Below are 19,001 nucleotides of genomic sequence, written 5' to 3'. Positions count from 1 at the left end.
TTGGCCTGATTTTGCAAGGAAAATTATTTTCTTCCTATTTTTTTTTTTAAATGGGGAAAAAAATAAAAAACTCACAACGTGAGATTCCTTCACTTCCGCAGCATAAAAGCAAATGAAGGTAAGAAAATCTCCTGGTATGAAAGATTTGAGTAAGAATTCTCTAGAATAAACAAGTTTCCCACAGATGATAGCTGAAGGAAAGAGGAAGCAGTCCAGTCTGGCACCCAGTACTCTTTGGGAAAACAAAAAGGGAGGCATAGTGCAGTACTGCTCTCTTCTCATAGAAAACGGTAAGCTTTTGTGGCATGGTCCATTGTCCAAGAGTGTAAGAAAAGAAGTGAGTTGGCCGTTCAGATAGCTAAAATGCAGTTTCATCTGACCAAAATCCCAGGATTATCTGCACAGTCTCTGCCACGCCAGGGCGATGCAGACGAGAGGTCCTGAGAGGAGCGAGCGTCCCAGCTGGGCTGCAGAAGAGTCTACTTCTCTCCTGTCAGGATCCACTGCTGGGGCCTCTGTGGTGACAAACTCAAACTCCGTAGGACATACCTCATCCATGCACCCACTGCCACTCCCTGAGCCGCTGGATTCATCACCTGGTGCGGACAGATCGAAAAGGAGAGTTAGACCCAGTCTAGCAGAGTGGGGCACACGTGAGATTTGGGCACGGAGGTGGCAGGGGACATCTCCCCACCCAAGGGTCCTCCACTCCACTCCATCCCCGTGGGTTTGTTTATAATGGGCAGGTTTGTGATGTGTGGGTGGACCGTATCTAAATAGATATCTGAAACATATGCTTCATTTTAATTTTTTTATTTTTGGCCGCACCGCGAGACATGTGGGATCTTGGCTCCCCAACCAGGGATGGAACCCGTGCCCTGTGCAGTGGAAGGGCAGAGTCTTAACCACTGGACCGCCAGGGAAGTCCCTGAAACACAGTGTTAATAGAGACATCTGTGTCTGTATTTCTGACCAAGCTGAACATATTTGATACGTAGCTCTTTACAGAAGAAGTTTGCCATTCCGCGCTTGAAACCAATGCCCAGGTGTCCACTTAGTATTCTGTCTTAGCCTGGCAGCGTCCCTGCCTGCCTCATATGCCTTCTGAGCCTTCTCTATTCCCATTTCTGACTGCTTGGTTCCTTCATGTTTCTTAAACGCTTTATCTCAGATCTGGGTCCAGTTAAGTCTCCATCCATTACTAGCTACGTAAAAGTACTTATCACCATTTGCAACTCTATTATTTACTTTCTTGTTCCCTCCATGAGAATGTATACTTTTTGGGGGAGAGCAGACACGTTGTGCATACTGTTCATTTCTGCATCCCCATTGGCTTTAATGGCCCCTGGCATATAGCAGGTTCACCATAAATACTTATTGAATTATTAAATATGCCTTGGGCAGTTTCTTCAACTTCTTTCAGTTTCCCCAACTCCATAGCTACTGACAATAACACTCACCTTGTTGAGGATACGTGAAAACCCCCTGATCAAATGTGTGAGGGCACCAAAGCCAGTGTGCGCAGTGATGCCTGATGGAAGAAATGTGGTTCCTACGGCAAAGACGACCTAGATTTTAACCTGCTGTCTTTTATTTAAATGAATTAGGGCAAGCCAGTTAGTCTCACTGGGCTCTGCGTGCTCACCTGTAAAAATGAGAATAATCATATCTATTTCACTGAATTGTTATAGGGTACAAGTGAGATAATGTTCCTAGCAGGGCTTAGGAAACTGTACACCTGGAAAGGACGTTTGCTACTTCCCCTCCTTGCTCAATGAGTCCATTCAATAGCCCTAAATGCCTCCCTGCTGGCCTGAAATGGTGATGTGCATGTTGAGCTGCTCCGAAAGACTGGCACCATCTTGGCCGCTAGACGCTACTTAAGCAAAGCCAGGTAATGCAGGGACCTTCCAATGTCCCCCCAATAAGCACGGCTCAACTCAGTGCAATTTATTTTTAAAATGTGACATCTAAATACCACGTAAGATCACTTGAATACACTATACCAGGTTCTTAACATTTTCTCTAATTTATCTTTAGTGGCCTTGCAAGGGGGAAAATGCCCATTAATTAAATTCAGAGATATCACAATTGCTAAGGGAATTATATTAAACACTGGTACTATGAACAAGAAGTAATCTAACCTTTACAAAGATATTACGAAGGTGATTTAGAATATTAAAAATGTGGTATGCAAATAATGACAAGAGAATCTAGTTGAGAAAAATAACGGCCCCATCTCTTTCTGAAAGGAATCACAAGTGCAGGTATTTAAGGGGCGATTTTTTAAAATGTCGAAAGCGATAAGGGTGATGATGGCTATAAGATGTGATAGTGGTTTATATGACAGACACTATCCTGATGTAGGAGGCCAAGTTCGGTGCTGGGGTTAGAGCAAAGTGATGGTCTTAAGTGTTGCTGATTTTTATTTTCTTTTTAGGGGAAATGGAGCAAGATATCTCCTCGAGGACATTCCCTAAGCTTTGACAGATTGACATGCATACAATCTCTTTAGGTCAGAGAGGAGACAGAACCAAGGCCAATATCAACTAATTCTTATGTATCTTGAATTATTTATTCCAACAGTCATTCTCTAGGTAATAAAGCATTTTATTATATTAGATAGATAAGACAGAAAAGTAAATTGAGAGGAGTGAAGCTAAGGAATGAGCAGGGGAGAAGCAGCAAAGGCTAAAACCTCGTGTAATTTACTCTTCTGAAGAGGGGAGGAGAGGTTTAGTAAAGAGAAAGAAATAATGGGAGGACTTGAGAAAGTTTAAAGCAAGTCTATCAGGTTGGCAATTATCCTGCACTTAGAAAGTTAATTTTTGAGTTATTTAAAAGGGAATTAAGCATGAAAAATTTTCTGCAGGGGACAACTCAGTAGAATGATGGTTAAGACTCAGATGACTTCATGTCTTCCATCTGTAACTTGTTTCTTTCTATCTCATTAATTCAAGCACACAAGCGTCATCTTTTGCTTCAGTGACCAAATTACAGGATCACTGGCAACTCCACATCTTAAGCTCAAGAAATCTTTTCCAACCTAAGGATAAAACAGGAATAAAGACACAGACCTACTAGAGAATGGACTTGAGGATATGGGGAGGGGGAAGGGTAAGCTGTGATGAAGCGAGAGAGTGGCATGGACATATACACACTACCAAATGTAAGGTAGATAGCTAGTGGGAAGCAGCCGCATAGCACAGGGAGATCAGCTCGGTGCTTTGTGACCACCTGGAGGGGTGGGATAGGGAGGGTGGGAGGGAGGGAGACACAGGAGGGAAGAGATATGGGAACATGTGTGTATATATAGCTGATTCGTTTTGTTGTAGGGCGGAGGCTGGCACATCATTGTGAAGGAGTTATACTCCAATAAAGATGTTAAAAAAAAAAATCTTTTCCCGAGAACTCTCTCTAGAAGAATATAAATATATATATATATATATATATATATATATATATAAAAAATACATAAGAATATATATATTCTTCTAGAGAATATATTCTTTTATAATACATAAAACAACAACAAAAATCTTGCCTTTATGCATCTAGAAACCACTTAGACAAACCCAAATATAGTTAGTTTCATCTGATGTACATTCAGTAGTCTTTCAAATCACTTCTGATATTCTGTGACCTTGAATAAAATAGTCACGTGTAATATTACTTCAGCATTTTACTGTTTTTCTCAAGATTTCAGATACAAATGTCAGTGGGTCATGTATGTGCATGATTGGAGAAGGAGAAAGAACTGATGCAGTTGATTCCATGGCACGTGAGAGATCATCTTAGCTCCTTTACACACAGCCTCAAATGAACCTCCCAACGATCCTTATTCGGGAATGCTTCCCATCCTATAGAAGAAGAACCTGAGACTCAAGAGATAATTTGTTCAAGACCTCAGTTCTGAAGTGATACAACAGGGATTCCTTCCCAGCCTTGTCTGAGTGAGCAATCTTGAGAATATTCTTCCCTTGGTGGTTGGGAGGAGGGATGGGAGTTTGAGGAAGAGACATAAATGCCGACGGGGAAAGGAGAAAGGGAAAGCATTACTTTGCTACCTTATCATTAATGGATCAACTGGCAGACAAAACTCAGTTTTAGCTTTAGTATAGCTGAATGTCAGCCACTGAAACCATTCCTTAAGAGCAGTTATGATTTTAGTAGTATCCTAAGTTCTGCAGAGCAGAGCTCTCTACCCCAAGGACTATAAATAGCTTTGCAGATGGGGTAAGAATGACACAGAAGAGCCGAGGTGCACACTGCTCTTAAAGAAAAATCACAATAAACTTACTTACAAAACAGAAACAGACTCACAGACTTAGAGGATGAACTTATGGTTATGGGGGGTTGGGCTGGGAAGCGGTGGCGGGGGAGGGATAGTTAGGGAGTTTGGGATTGACATGTACACACTGCTATATTTAAAATGGATAACCAACAAGGACCTACTGTATAGCGCAGGAAACTCTGCCCAATACTCTAATGACCTATATGGGAAAAGAATTTGAAAAAGAATAGATACATGTATATGTATAACTGAATCACTCTGCTGTACACCTGAAACTAACAGCACTGTTAATCAACTATACTCCAATATAAAATAAAAATTAAAAAGAAATTCTTTCTTTAAACAAAACACAAATTATGGTATAATCATCTATAATGGTTTTCACTCTGGAGGTTACAGGTGCTGGTAAAGGCTTTCTTACTCGTGTCCTGGAAGTTGACGTCATTGCCGTTATACGCGTTCTTCAGTTTGTTGGTCATCACACGGAGAGCCATGATCTGCTGCCTGATGAACGTGTCGGGCCGCGTGATGTCCACGTCCACCTCGGGGTTGTTGATCTGGTTGGTCAGCCCATCGTTCATGATCTCAGGCAAGTATCTGCCGGGCAGAGAGGGAGGACAGGGGAGGGTGAAGCAGGAGCGACCTCGAAACCAGATTCTGCCACGTTGTTTCTAAAAGTGAGCCCAAACGTTGGCAAAACTCGGGCTCGGTTCCTGGAAAAAGGGCCAAACGGTGAAAACAAGGCATACATCTTCCCAGAGGGAGATGCGGCTGTCCTCTCACTCTTCTCACAAGGCTCTCGCGCCTTTGGCTTCTTTCCCGTTTCTGGTGCCCCTTACTGGAGTGTTGGGGCGCGCACTGCTACAGCAGCCTCGAAGGGACTTCCTCGCTCTCATCTTTCCATTCTAGCGCAACCTTCACAAGCTGTCTGGGTAACCTTCTTAAAATATTGCTTTCGGGCTTCCCTGGTGGCGCAGTGGTTGAGAGGCCGCCTGCCGATGCAGGGGACGCGGGTTCGTGCCCCGGTCCGGGAGGATCCCACATGCCGCGGAGCGGCTGGGCCCGTGAGCCATGGCCGCTGAGCCTGCGCGTCCGGAGCCTGTGCTCCACAACGGGAGAGGCCACAACAGTGAGAGGCCCGCGTACCGCAAAAAAAAACAAACAAACAACAACAACAAAAGAAAACTTCAGTCTCCCAGCAAGTCTAGGAGGTAGGTACTATTTCAGCCCCGTTTGTATAATAGAAAACTGAGACTTAGTGAGGATAAGTAACTGCAAAGTCACAGAGCTAATGGACCTAACTTCAGAGCCCACATGCCCAAACACTGCACCATATTGCCTGGTTGATCATAAGCTACAACTCACACTTTATGGCTCAGCAATCCAAGCCCATCTCCACCTCCTGTCTACTTTCTTAGGCTGCAACACTCCCTTCAAGGTACCCTCCTTGCCTTATGGAATCTCCTCCCTGGATCCATCTTATCTGCCGGCAAAGAACTTTCCCGTTCAAGTTTTAAATATCTTTAAAGCCCCAGGTCAATCCTCACTTTCTCTTTGAGATGTTTTCCAGTTTTTAGGGATCTGCCCACTTTTCTGTGGGGCTTCCAAGTTCGGCAGGGCATTTTGGTCACTGCACAAAGTCATCTGCTGAGGGAGGGAGCTGGGGCTGAAATCCAGCCCGAGTGCCCGTGCAGGGCACCATCCACCAAAGGGGGTGCCTTTTCCTTTCCTTTTCTTCTCTTTTGTGGGAATCTTTTTATTTTAGAAAATTTTAGCATGCACCAAAGTAGAGACGATAGTATACTAAACCTTCATATTCCCATCTGGGCGTCCTTTTCTAATTCCTACAAAGGCACTATGTTTGTCTGTGTCCCGGTAAGAAACACATGGCACACTCAAAGGAGCAATAAAGAGAGTTTAAAGAAGAGACTGTTGACAAAGGTGTGAACAGGGTTGAAGGAAACCAACCAATGTCGCAAAGAACCCTGGGACTGGCAACAGCAGAAGGGCCAGAGGGGATGGAGCTGTTAGCGGACGCGTGAGATCTGAAACCATGCAATGCAGCCAGGAGACACTGCAACTGCCAAACCAAGGCCCCTCAGGGAGGGAGCGGAGGGAATGATACCCTGACCTCTCTAGTCCCTCCTTCTGACCTCTGGCTGGTGCCTCCCATTGGCTGAACCCAACCGGAAGCCAACAGGAAAGGATACCCAGGTGATGCAGTCTGTAGAGGTTCTCCTGAAGGTCACAGACCAAGGTGGAGGGGTGGAGAGTGGATCTCAAAGCGAGTCAGAACATCCAGCCCGAGCACCTGATAGGCTGGAGCAGCCCTGCCTAACTGCTATCATTATCACTCTTTCACTGCCTCTCTTAGTGTTGCTTGAAAGCCGAAAAAACTTCCCTTCCTCTATTTTGTCCTTCCTATTTACATTTTCTTGTACAATATACTTATGCTTAAAATTCCTCCCCTTCCCGCAGGTTATTTTCCAATTTTCTGAAACCAAAGGCTCTATCCATCAGCCTCCAAAAGAAGAAATAGAAACACACAAAGAAACTTTTATATTTAAGCCATATTTCAGGTGTTGAAATCTTATGCATGATGTATTTGTGCATGAATGGGTTTACCATTTTATTTTATTTTGTTTTGAATTTAATTTTTTTATACAGCAGGTTCTTAATAGTTATCTATTTTATACATATTAGTGTATATATGTTAATCCCAATCTCCCAATTCATCACACCACCACCGCCACCCCCCCGCCCCGCTTTCCCCCCTTGGTGTCCATATGTTTGTTCTCTACATCTGTGTCTCTATTTCTGCCTTGCATGGTTTACCCATTTTATTTATTTAAAATTTATTTATTTATTTATTTTTGGCTGCATTGGGTCTTCGTTGCGGCGTGTGGGCTTTTTCTAGTTGCGGAGAGTGGGGGCTACTCTTCCTTGTGGTGCGCGGGCTTCTCATTGCGGTGGCTTCTCTTGTTGCTGAGCACGGGCTCTAGGTGTGCAGGCTTCAGTAGTTGTGGCTTGCGGGCTTAGAAGTGGTGGCTCGCGGGCTTAGTAGTGGTGGCTCGCGGGCTCAGTAGTGGTGGCTCGCAGGCTCTAGAGCGCAGTCTCAGTAGTTGTGGCGCACAGGCATAGTTGCTCCGCGGTATGTGGGATCTTCCCAGACCAGGGCTCGAACCCGTGTCCCCTGCATTGGCAGGTGGATTCTTAACCACTGCGCCACCAGGGAAGCCCGGTTTACTCATTTTAAATCAGAAGTCCCAGAATAAGCTCCATGTCTTCATCCATATCTTGAATAAAATTGACTTCATGATGTATACTACATAATGAATAATAAAGCACACAGAGCACATTGCAAATTCTTTTTCCATAGAACTTCACAGTATTTACTGCCCTAAAAAATGTCCTAATAGAAATGAAAGAGTCATGGAACTATACTTCTTTATTTTTGCAGTAAAGCGTGATGTTTGTGTTGCCTTTTAATATATCTGGGATACCAATGAAATTCTGTTAGATTCTGAGATTGTCCTCCTGATATAAGTTCTAAAATATGACACTGGATTGACTCATTGACATTCAGTTATATGTGCCTGGCTGCGTGAGCTCTACCTAATCAGTAAAGCCCATCGGAATAAAAAATACAAGGGCAGTCCAGCCTTTGCTGGCACAGGAGCTGAGAGGGGCTGAAAGGTGCCCCTGGGCTCTGGTGTTGCCCCTGGACCTTCTGAACAATGGCCCCTGCCGCTGCACCTATGCTGAGTCAGAGGAGGGCTTTGTTGCCTTCAGCCGCTGTGCGCACGGCGCAGCTAGCCGAGAGTCATTTATCAGCAGCTGACTGCGATAGCTTACATGGGAATGCCACCCTTGGGAGTCTGAGCACGCAGGAACAATACAAGGCTGCCAAAGAAACCCAGCCTCGCACTGTACCTGCTGACGCTCAGCTACTTACAATGAAAGCAAGTGACAATGCAGCCATGTCCTCGAGAACCTTTTCTCCTTTAGTGTAGTCCAAGGGGAACTTTAGAGACAATATGGAAACTTAAACCGAAAAACACGGTTGAAAAAGAAAATGGCCATTTTGTCACACCAGGGGTACATCCTGAGGCCAAATCTGTGGCTGTCCAGAGTGCAGCCTGGGGCATCGATGGACGCCCAGTTCAGCGCCAGCCCATTTATTTGTTGCCTCTCTTGTCTGATCTCTTTACATAACGCTCATGTCCTGCAAGAATGGACGCATCTTTGAGCCCATAATATTCTTCCCTTTATTAGATTTTGCACCAGCTCTTTGGCTTGAGGGCACTCTATCTTTGCACCATCATAGTCCGGGAGACATGGAAAGGGAGGAGAATCTTGCTACAGAGAGTCCAGGTTCTGGGAGCCTGCACATTTACATGGGGCAGGGAGAACCCAGAAATGAGGACAAGTTGGAGGGGTGTCACTGTTTGCCAATACCTCATGCTGTGGTATGGAAAGCGAGTGGAATCCGGAAATAGTGAAGCATTTTGGTTACCTTCTATTTTGTAAGACCATGTGTAGGGTCTAAATCGTCAGCAGTTTTGCAGAATTATTTATCGTCACATCTGCTATGGTCTGCACGTTTGTGTTCTCCCAAAATCTACATGTTGAAAACCTGATGCCCAAGGTGATAGTGTGAGAAGGCAAGGCATTTGATCTAGAGGGCTCTGTGCTCCTGATTGGGGCTAGAACCTTTATAAAGGACGCTGCACAGGGCTTCCCAGCCCCTTCTGCCTGGTGAGGGTACAACGAGAAGCCTTCAACCCAGAGGGAGTCCTGGTGGAGGAAATTTCTGTGGAGCTTGCTATGAGCGATGAGTGACCGGGTCAGCACAGCAGGCATTCCCGACCCAGGGCACTCAGAATGGGCTCATGAATGGGCTCAGCATCAATGGAGCGTAGAGAAATTGGAACTCTTCTGCATGGCTAGAGGGGATGCAAAATGGTGCAGCGCTTTGGAAAACAGCATGGCCGTTCTTCAAAAAAGTAAAAATAGAATTATCATATGATTCATCAATTCCACTTCTGGGTATATATCTAATAGAATTGAAAGCAAGGACTCAAACAGATATTTGTACACCCATGTTGACAGCAGCATTATTTACAACAGCCAGAAGGTGGAAGCAACCCAAGTATCTTCTGACAGATGAATGGATAAACAAATGTGGTCTATACTTATAATAACTCAGCCTTAAAAAGGAAGGACATTCTGACACATGCTGACATCGATGAATCTTAAAGACATCACGCTAAGTGAAGTACGCCGATCACAGAGGGACGTATGTTGTATAATTTCACTTATGTAAGGTACTTGAAATAGTCAAATTCATAGAGACAGAAAGTAGAATGGTGGTTGACGGGGGCTGGTGGGAGGGAGGTGTAGGGGGTTATTGTTAATGGGTGTAGAGTTTTAGTTAAGGGAGATAAAAATGTTTGCAGGTGGATGGTAGTGATGACTGCACAACCATGTGAATGTACTGAATGCCACTCAACTCTACACTTAAAAAATGGCTGAAATGGTAACATTTACGTTGTGTATGTTTTACCACAGTTTAAAAAAATCTAAGTTTTAAGTAGAGTTTTCTAAAGTTCTTGACGTATATTACTTTTTCCCTCTCCATTTTTTCCTGACTGCAAAGTGGAATTATTCAAAACCTACTGTGACTTTATGTTTTAAGTGGATTTATAAATTCTTGAAGACTTTTGAGCTGGAGTTGTCTGTGGCATTAGGTACTTCAAAGAGGTGGGACACCAAGACATGGTCAAAGACACAGAGGTTGACCCAGGGCACCTGAGATCTCTTTGGGACCCAGCAGTGTAATCATGGGTAAGTCACTTAGCTACTATATATATATATATATATATAGTAGTATATAGAATTATATCGCTTATATAATTATTTTTATATTTATATGGATAATTCTTACCTTATTTGTTTCATAAGCTGCCATATTAAGTGAAAGTTTATGAAAATGCTTGACAAATATAACACACTATGCAATTGCAATGCATTCTTATAAAATTAGGTTGTGAACAGGGCTCCCTCAAACGCCAAACTCGTTTCTTAGGAGGGCTGACGGCGGCAGAATTCTGAGTTTTAAAGCCTGGATTCATGGACAGAAGAATGATTTACTGTGGCTTTCTTCCCATCTGGAAGATGCGTGTCATGAAATGGTTTGGAACTCTTGGAGGACACACAGCTCGTTGGTTGTGCTAGTGAACAGAAGGTAAATTCTTTGACGTGGGTTCTGAGCTCGTTGGCAGGAGCTGCCCAAACCATCCTTTCCTGGTAGAATTGGAGTCAGCAAACTCCAGGGCGGGTGGGAAAGAAGACCCACGAGCCAGTCCTCAGGGCTGCCGAGCTGTCGACAGCAACATGCCTCTTTCCTCCCATCTGTAGCCACACTTTTCATCACTTCCAGGAGGTGCACGCAGCGTCCCTCTCCCCCAGGACAGTCAGCCTTCGTGGGGTCTTCCCTCCTAAGCATCCCAGAGAAGGGAAGTGGGCTTTCAGCAATGTCAGCTTGGACAGTTGCCAGTTTTCTTCCCAGACAGACTTCCCACTTTCCCCAGGTGTTTGTCTGGCTGGTTATACATCAAAAATTTTACAGATCTCTCAAATGCAGCTGGAGTGCTTTGGGACATACCCCACAATCAGACTAAGACAGTAATGTCCCGCCAGATCTGTCACGTCACTGTCTCTGACAGATTTCTCATCACCACGCACCATTTTGCCCCTCTGCCAGCTGCTCAAATGTACCCACTCATGACTTCCTAGTTTCTTTGCTTAGTCAATCTACTCAGTGGCTGTTGAGAGCGACTGACCTATTTTCTAGATTTTTCTACATTTCCTATTTCTTACAACTTATTGTATTTACCTCCTGGCCTCAGGAAGGATTTCCTTGGGGTACACAGTTATTTCTGTGAGGATCAGGTGACTTAAAAGACAGCAGAGGCTCCCAGCAAAAGCTACGTTTCCAATGGATCCAATTAATCCTTGTCTCTCAGCTGGCATCTTGATGGGCTCCTTCTAGAAAGCATCTTAAAGAAAGGACACAGTGGTGGCTAAACACTAGTTAACAAGGAGCAGAGAAGCAGAAAGCTGTTTTACCAGTTTTATGGGGGAGAAGGAAGAGCCTGGATATAACAGACTAAAGAAATCCTGAAGACACTGAGATTCGTGTATGTTCTATCATGAGATCCATGTGCTACAGGGACTTGCCTCAGACTGGCTTTCATTGCACTTCTCCTGCCCCATCCCATCGACTGCCATACTCCCCTTTCCCTTTTAACTCTTATGAGCTTAGAGAAAGGATCCCCATAAAGAGAACACAATCCTCAAGGAAGTTACAGATGATGTAATTCAACACGGTTACGTCCTCAGAAGCAAGACTCTGCTTCTCTAGGAGCAAAAAGGTAAGAGCCTGTGTGAACATCCCAAGGGCTTTAGTTTTTCTGCTGCTGCTGCCTGACAGTGCTTTACCCTCTACATGCTAATCATATAAAGTTTTCTTTCCTTCTGAGCCTATGCTCGCCTGCTGCCATCAGATCATTCTCTAGCTCCTGTGCAGGCAGCTCATTCCGGTCACCGGCTGCCCGGAACGCCCTTCTCAGGGGTGACAGATGACTCAGATGTCCTCCAAGGGGCTCTAGGTTCACCCTGGGATTGTAACCTGTCCCACGACTCTTTACTTTTTTTTCCCTTTGGCTGTCTAGATGATTCTTGATTTTCCTCCCTTACTTCTTAGCTTCCTTTCACCTTCTGTTTGCCTGAGTTAAGTCCGAGTGTTTCTGAGTCTCATTTCTCCCTCAGACGTTGCTTAGGTAAGTGAGAGATGGAAGGAGGAGAAGTTCCACTTGCCATCTTACTTTCCTGTTGGTCATGGACGATGCACCTGAGGCTGCTTTTCTTGAGTGACAGACACTGGCCTGAATTCTTCATTAGCTATTCTGATAAAGTAGGATGTGGATGTGAGTATTATCTGCTATAGACGGAATCTTTGTGTCCCGCCGAGAGCCATAGGTTGAAGCCCTAACCCTCAATGTGATGGTACTCGGAGGTGGGGTAGTGGGGAGGTAATTAGGTTTAGATGAGGTCGTGAAGGTGGAGCCCCTATGATGGGATTAGAGCCCTTATAAGAAGAGACCAGAGCCCTCTCTCTCTGCCATGTGAGGGCACAGAAAGAAAACGGCCATCCACAAGGTCAGAAGAGGGCTCTCACCAGAACCCAACCCTGTTGACTTCTAGCCTCCAGACTGTGAGAAAAGAAATTTCTGTTTAAGCCTCCCAGTCTACGGTATTTTTGTTATAGCAGGCTGAGCTAAGACACTAATTGAATCCAGTAATGACCGGATCCATCCTTGGCCCACAAAGGCATCTCATTAGAGACCAGAGGTTTGTGTGGACAATATCCTGTCTCATGAAGGCTGTGCTGCATTTCCAACTTAAAATTCCCTCTTGATGCACTTGTGAAGCTTAAGCAATTCATTGTTGAGATGACTTCAACCTGGCCTGGGCTCTGGCTATCTTTAGTGGGTGATGTTACAAATGAACCACGTGACCTGCCCAACCCAGTTGCTGTTGTTGGTTTTCATATAAGAAAAACCCCATTAAGGGAAACATCCAGGGTTTCCTTGGAGGCAAAGAGAAAACAGCACATTGTAACATGCTCCCTGAGGCTTGCACCTGAACTGAAAAAGGGAACATCTTACATATTAATAGGAACTTAAAGTAGGGCTGGCAGATAAAATACAGGACAGCCAGTGAAATCTGAATTTCAGATAAACAATGAATCCTTTTTTGAGTGTAAGTGTGTTCCACTTGGTGTCTGCTGTTTTTAACGTGCTAAATCTGGCAACTCTGCCTTAGAGCCTCGCTACTCAAACTGCGGTCCCTGGACCTGCAACATCTGCATCTCCTGCAAGCTTGCTAGAAATGCAGAATCTCAGGCCCACCGCAGACTTCCTGCATCAGAGTCCGCATTTTTAACAAGATCGCCCAGATTTTAGCCTGTACACTTGAGAAGCATTGCTTTAGAGTTTACCACGTATTCTCACAGACATTATTGCACTGGTCTTTAAATTGTCCCAGTGGTTGGCAAGGGAAGGAGAAGCAGGAAAGGGCCTCTGCTGACCACCTGGTCTTGTTGTCAAATGCAGATTTACGTGCTGACAGGGTCATCGGTGCACCCACAATTTCCTCCCCTCAGAGGGCACAGTCTCTTCCTTCTACCTCACCGTCCTGTTTCCAGACCTGCTCCGCTACTGAAGCAGAGTGAGACCTGCCAGAGACGGGCAAAGGTGGGAGCAGGGGATGAAGGTGGGTTTCTGTTCTGGGGGGACGATTACTCACATACCCTTGACTATCATCTCAACACAGAAGCTTTCACCCTGTGGTTACCACAGCAGCCACATCTGTGTGCATCCTGTTTTGTTTCAAGTCATCATTAATTTCAACGGGTGATATTCATTTACTAACAAACACCTATTTGGGAAAGTAATACATACTGGAGTAAAGGGACATGTCCACTGTAGGAGTCATTTTGATTTCAGAAATGTTAGCATGTGAAATGGGCATGCTTCTGAATCAAGGAAGTATGGTAGAGAGCTTGGAGCTGCACGCAGAAAACAATCAGGAGAGATATGAATAACGGCAGGCAAGTCGGAGCAAATACTTAGATAGGACAAAAGGGCTGCAAAGACTGGCTGAAGGAATCAGATGGATAAAATACAAAGAAAGGAAGAAATGTCTGAGTGACTGGCAGCCTCATCCCTGTTTTAAAACAGCCTCGAGTTTTAAAACGCCAGACAATCTCTATCAATGCTAATAGACATCGCTGTTCCAGATCTCTAAACACTTGATAGATTTTTTTGTTTTAAAATAAAGGTTCTGGTTCTTTTATTTCACAGGGTGACAAGAATAACCTTTCTTTCTTTTTCACAAGTATTCCTAAACATTTAAGAAGGCCTATCATCTGAAAGGCCGTACTGCAAAAATAGGGAAAAAATAGGTTGCCTTGCGTTACAAATGGATTTTTTAACTTGCAAAATAGTTCAGTGGAATTTTTTTTTTATGAAAACTTCTCATGTGTGTTCCTCGATCAATTAATATTTGGATGAGAAGAAAGCTTCAATTAAATTTAATCTAACAAATCTTTATTGGTTATCTACTTACAGTGTTATTAAATATAAAGTTATAGGGCTTCCCTGGTGGTGCAGTGGTTGGGAATCCACCTGCCAATGCAGGGGACATGGGTTCGAGCCCTGGTCCAGGAAGAGCTCACGTGCCCCGGAGCAACTAAGCCTGTGCGCCACAACTACTGAGTCTGCGCTCTAGAGCCCCCGAGCCACAACTACTGAGCCCCGCGTGCCACAACTACTGAAGCCTGCGCGCCTAGAGCCCGTGCTCCACAAGAGAAGCCACCGCAATGAGAAGCCCGCGCACCACAACGAAGACCCAATGCAGCCAAAAATAATAGATAAATAAATAAAGTTATAATATTAAGATTCAATTCCAGTAGAATAAATAAAAAGAAAGGTACTAAAAACCCTTGAAATTGTAATTTTTCAATGGAAATATAATTTGAGTCACAAATATTTGACAGCATTATCTTTTTAATAATACACTGGGTTAAATTCTGGAATATTCATGCAAATGATTTTATCGCATTAAGTTTGATGATTTCCCTCGCCCACATAAAATCCTCCAATGGCTTCCCACAGACCTCAGGATAAACTTCAAATCTGGTCCCTGAGTACTGATCCAGGTGTGTCTCCACCTATGTGGTCCTTTCCCAACCCACAGTCCAACAGGAGGGTGTTTAAAGTTCCAAAATCCACTGTCTTCTCTCAAGCCACTGTGCCTTTTCATGTGTCGACAGACACCACTGCCATCACATAGTACTTAATTGACAGAGCCTTGCACAGTGCCTGGGTTGAGGGAGTGCTTAATAACATTGCTGATGAACTGAATGAACCGAATGTAGACCCACTAAATCTTTTACGGAGCGAAGACTCTGTTTCATTTCTTCTTCTAACCTGGGGAGGACAGTATTTATCTGTCATTTGCTCTAGAGTCAGGGTATTAAAGTGAAAAGAATACGCTCTAGGGTTTGGGCGATTTCCGCTTTCACCCTTGTTAGTCGGCAAACCTTAGACTAATGTTTTACCCTGTCTCGGTTCCTGACACAGTGAGGAACTTGGCTGACAGCCTCTTTTTGCTCTAACTTCAATGGTCTTTATCTTCCCCATTCATTTTCTTGATGGAATGTAGTCCGCTCCCCAGTCCCTGCCCAAAGCCTTTTTTTATATTTCCTTTTGTAAGACACTGCATATGCGCTAATATCCAGTAACCTGTGTAACTATCCACGGGAATGTAGTTGAAAACACAGCTGCTGTTTTAGCCAAGGCTAAAAGGTAAACACAGATGGGCAACAGAGCAGCTCGGAAAATCAACCACTTCATCCATTAGGCCACCTGGTCATCCTTTACAGTGTCTTTTTGTACAGTCATTAGGAAAAGACACATTAGAAGCTGTTAATTCACAGCTGAATTTGCTGGCCCAAGGTCTCCTTCCTAAAAGGTCGGACACTGATAAATTACTAAGCATTTTTGAGGGGAATGTTGTTGATACCATGAATAGCCTCTTGGACTCTCATGATCTGAGATTTGCACATTGATATTTGGGGGTAACTTGAAATGATTACAGTTTTTTCTACAGCTGTCTTGTTTTCATCTTGCTAAGCTCTCTCTAGTACGGCTAATAATCTCATTACCAATAGATGCTAAAAAATGCAACTCAGCAGTGTAAGAAGTTACACCCAGGGAGCACCTCACTTGTACCCCTTCCTTCTGCAGCTTCTTCTGAACTTAATACCTATGAATCTTCTTGTTCCCTTTTCATCACAGCTACTTCATATGCTTGAAACCGCCCAATAACGCCGCAGGACAGTCCCCACTCTTAGGTTCTCCACCTGCTGGCTGATCCCCAAAGATTCCTTGAGTGCAGTTTACCGGCTGCTCTGCCCACCTGCATCCCCACTGAGGAGGGCTCAGGCGGACTCCTCTCCTGGGGGCTGCCTGGCCTGCCAACTCCCAGCCAGTTCTCCCGTCCAACTTCTCCACCCTATGAAAACTCAGGCCAAGCCCATTTCTGAGCTGAATCAAGAAATTCAGAAATTCCATACCAAGTGGCAGTAGCAATGGACGGCAGAGCAGAGGATAAGAACAGAGCCATCTCTCACCAGGAGATTCCAATAGGACTTTTCAAGGCACAGAACCTGTGAGAACGCTTTCCTGGTTGTCTGTCTGTCATTTTCTTTTTCCCTAACCGTTTCAATGAGACTTCAATATTTTTTTTTCTCCAAGGGTGAAAAAAATTACAGTTGAATGTTCACTTCCTGTTTAACGTGTGATGGAAAAAAACCAGTCAGCTGTGCAAATTTAACTATGGATAAAAATAGCTCTGCTATCTTAAAGTCAGTAAGTGAACATAAAAAGCTCTTTGTGGTCTCAGGATATCCGTAGCCTGGCATCTGTCCCCATCCCTCTGTCCTCATCCAGAGGCGAGGCATTCAGAACAAAGATTCCATGCTTAATGGCACCTTGAGAGTAAGCGCTCCCAGGTGCCCATCAAACCTGTCACTCTGAACAGCTGTCGCTAAGTGACGACTTGTCCCTCCACCCTCCATTGCTTTTTGCATAAACAGGTCTGCAGCGCTGTGCCAGGAGAGCCTTCCAGGGCTAGATGTGCAACGCCCCATCCATAAGAATAGCGAGCCGCCCTCACCTGGCTTTGCTGTGCCCGTTCCAACATTCCTCTTCGTTGGACGTGCCCGCCGTCACACTCTCGTCCTTGCAGATGGTGTAGGGCAATGCTGACCAGACCTTTTTAGAGAGCTTCAGTTTCTCTTTTATGTCTGTGACCTGATCAAGAAAGCAAGGAAAGACAGTGAACATTCTCCCCAGGCGTCGTCCGTTTCTACACAAGGATGCAACTGAGGGGAAGGTTAGAGAGTCTGCCACAGGACTAGCACAGACTCTCCATCAGCTTTAAGAGAGACATCATCCTGCGGGATTTGTTGCCCAGGAAAGCCTCACTTCTTCCTTTCTCCATCTCCCTCTAGATTCCAGCAGAGAGCTCTCAGGTAATTGGCTCCTGGTTTTCCATCTTTTCTGTCCTCCCATCCTTTGAAGTAAAAACTTCTGAAGCATCTCAGCTGGCTTCAGGTCCCTCTCCAGCTGGGAGAGATAGGTGTTCTCTATTGCAAACACCCTCAATATATTCTTTAGGATTCATATGCCTGGATGTCAGATAAATGCACCTAAAGGATGCACGAAGAGATACAGCACTTTCCCCAAAGGCCTACTTGTTTCTGCAAGAAATGAGTATTGTCACTAACTCAGCTGCTGGTAACCCCTGCACTTGACCAAGTGACAAGCCCACACAGCACACTCTTGGACGCTGAACAGCAACCCAAATCCACTTAAAAATCTCTAGCAGCAGAGGGAAGCGTCATTACAAATACAAGCAAGTGTAAAATCCACAGCCCTGTGGGTGGATGGCCGGGAGGAGCTTAGTACCAGCATCTTTAGTGCTTTCAGTCTCAGCACTGACTTTTCGTCTGTGGAAAAGGTAGAGAGAGAGATTCAGTACAATTTTAGCTCCATAATTAGAACCTAGTTTCATGCAGTCACCACCCTTATTTCCTATTCTGTCTACATGAACATTGGGAAAATCTGTGGATGGTTGAAATGCCTCTGTTATAGGTTGAATTATGTCCCCCTAACATTTGTATGCTGAAGCCCTAACCCTCAGTACTTCAAGAATAAGACCTTATTTGGAGATGGGGTCTTTACAGAGGTAAGGAAGTTAAAATGAGGTCATTAGAGTGGCCCTAATCCAATATGACTGGTGTCCTTATAAAAGGGGAAATTTGTACACAGAGATATGTATAGAGGTAAGACAATGTGAAGAGACACAGGAAGAAAACATTCATCTACAGGCCAAGGAGAGAAACCTGGAAAAAATCCTTTCCTCACAGCCCTCAGAATCAACCAATCCTGCTGACACATTGATTTTGGACTTCTAGCCTCCAGAACTGTGGGACAATAAATTTCTGTGGTTTAAGCTGCCCACACCTCATCACGACAGCCCTAGAAAAGTTATACAGCATCCTAGAAGGGAGGACCACTGACACTTGTAATCAGTGGCTTTTGGAAACAAAGTATTCTTTGTTTACTGTGGATGGAGTACAGATGTGAGAAAAAATCCCAAAGATCTGTTGTGAGGTTTAAGAGGAAACACAAAGAAATAAAAGATCTCTGATCTTTCATGTTGTCCCTAGTCATATTTCTTGGTAGTTCCAGAATTGTACAGTTTTGTGTGTGTGTGTGTGTGTGTGTGTGTGTGTGTGTGTGTGTATTGCTGCTTTTTTTAATTGAAAAAAGCCCATGATTCTTTAGGAGGTGATACAAGATTCTTTTCTGGTCAGACAGTCAGATCATAATTTCTACAATTTCTGTAATAACCATAAATTCCAAAGGTTTCTGTTCTTCCCACCCCAATTCACTTTTGGCACCTATATGTGAAATGTCACTTCTGAAAAATGGGGACGAAACATGCTGAGGGCTAGGTTTTTATCACAGTCCTCCTCTCCTGTTGACAAATTTTCTTTTTTTTTTTTTTT

General features: G+C 44.3%; 1 protein-coding gene across 2 annotated transcripts in view; it reads right to left on the bottom strand.

The window, feature by feature from the left end:
• Positions 1 to 393: 393 nt before the first annotated feature.
• Positions 394 to 19,001, bottom strand: part of GPC6 (glypican 6) — a gene marked incomplete at its 3' end in the record, with an annotated part of 1,078,508 nt that continues 1,059,900 nt past the window's right edge. For both annotated transcript variants that reach the window (XM_082859519.1, XM_082859520.1), the window contains 3 exons: positions 17,102 to 17,238; positions 4,716 to 4,891; positions 394 to 596 (listed from right to left, as the gene is read on the bottom strand). In XM_082859519.1, the coding sequence (XP_082715645.1) occupies positions 394 to 596; positions 4,716 to 4,891; positions 17,102 to 17,238 (516 nt within the window). The remainder of the gene's footprint in view (positions 597 to 4,715; positions 4,892 to 17,101; positions 17,239 to 19,001) is intronic.

This window comes from Leucopleurus acutus (assembly GCF_964270905.1).
Source record: "Leucopleurus acutus genome assembly, chromosome: 18".
NCBI classification, from domain to species: domain Eukaryota; kingdom Metazoa; phylum Chordata; class Mammalia; order Artiodactyla; family Delphinidae; genus Leucopleurus; species Leucopleurus acutus.
The sequence above is the reverse complement of the archived record's forward strand: the minus strand, read 5'-3'. Positions and strand labels throughout refer to the sequence as shown.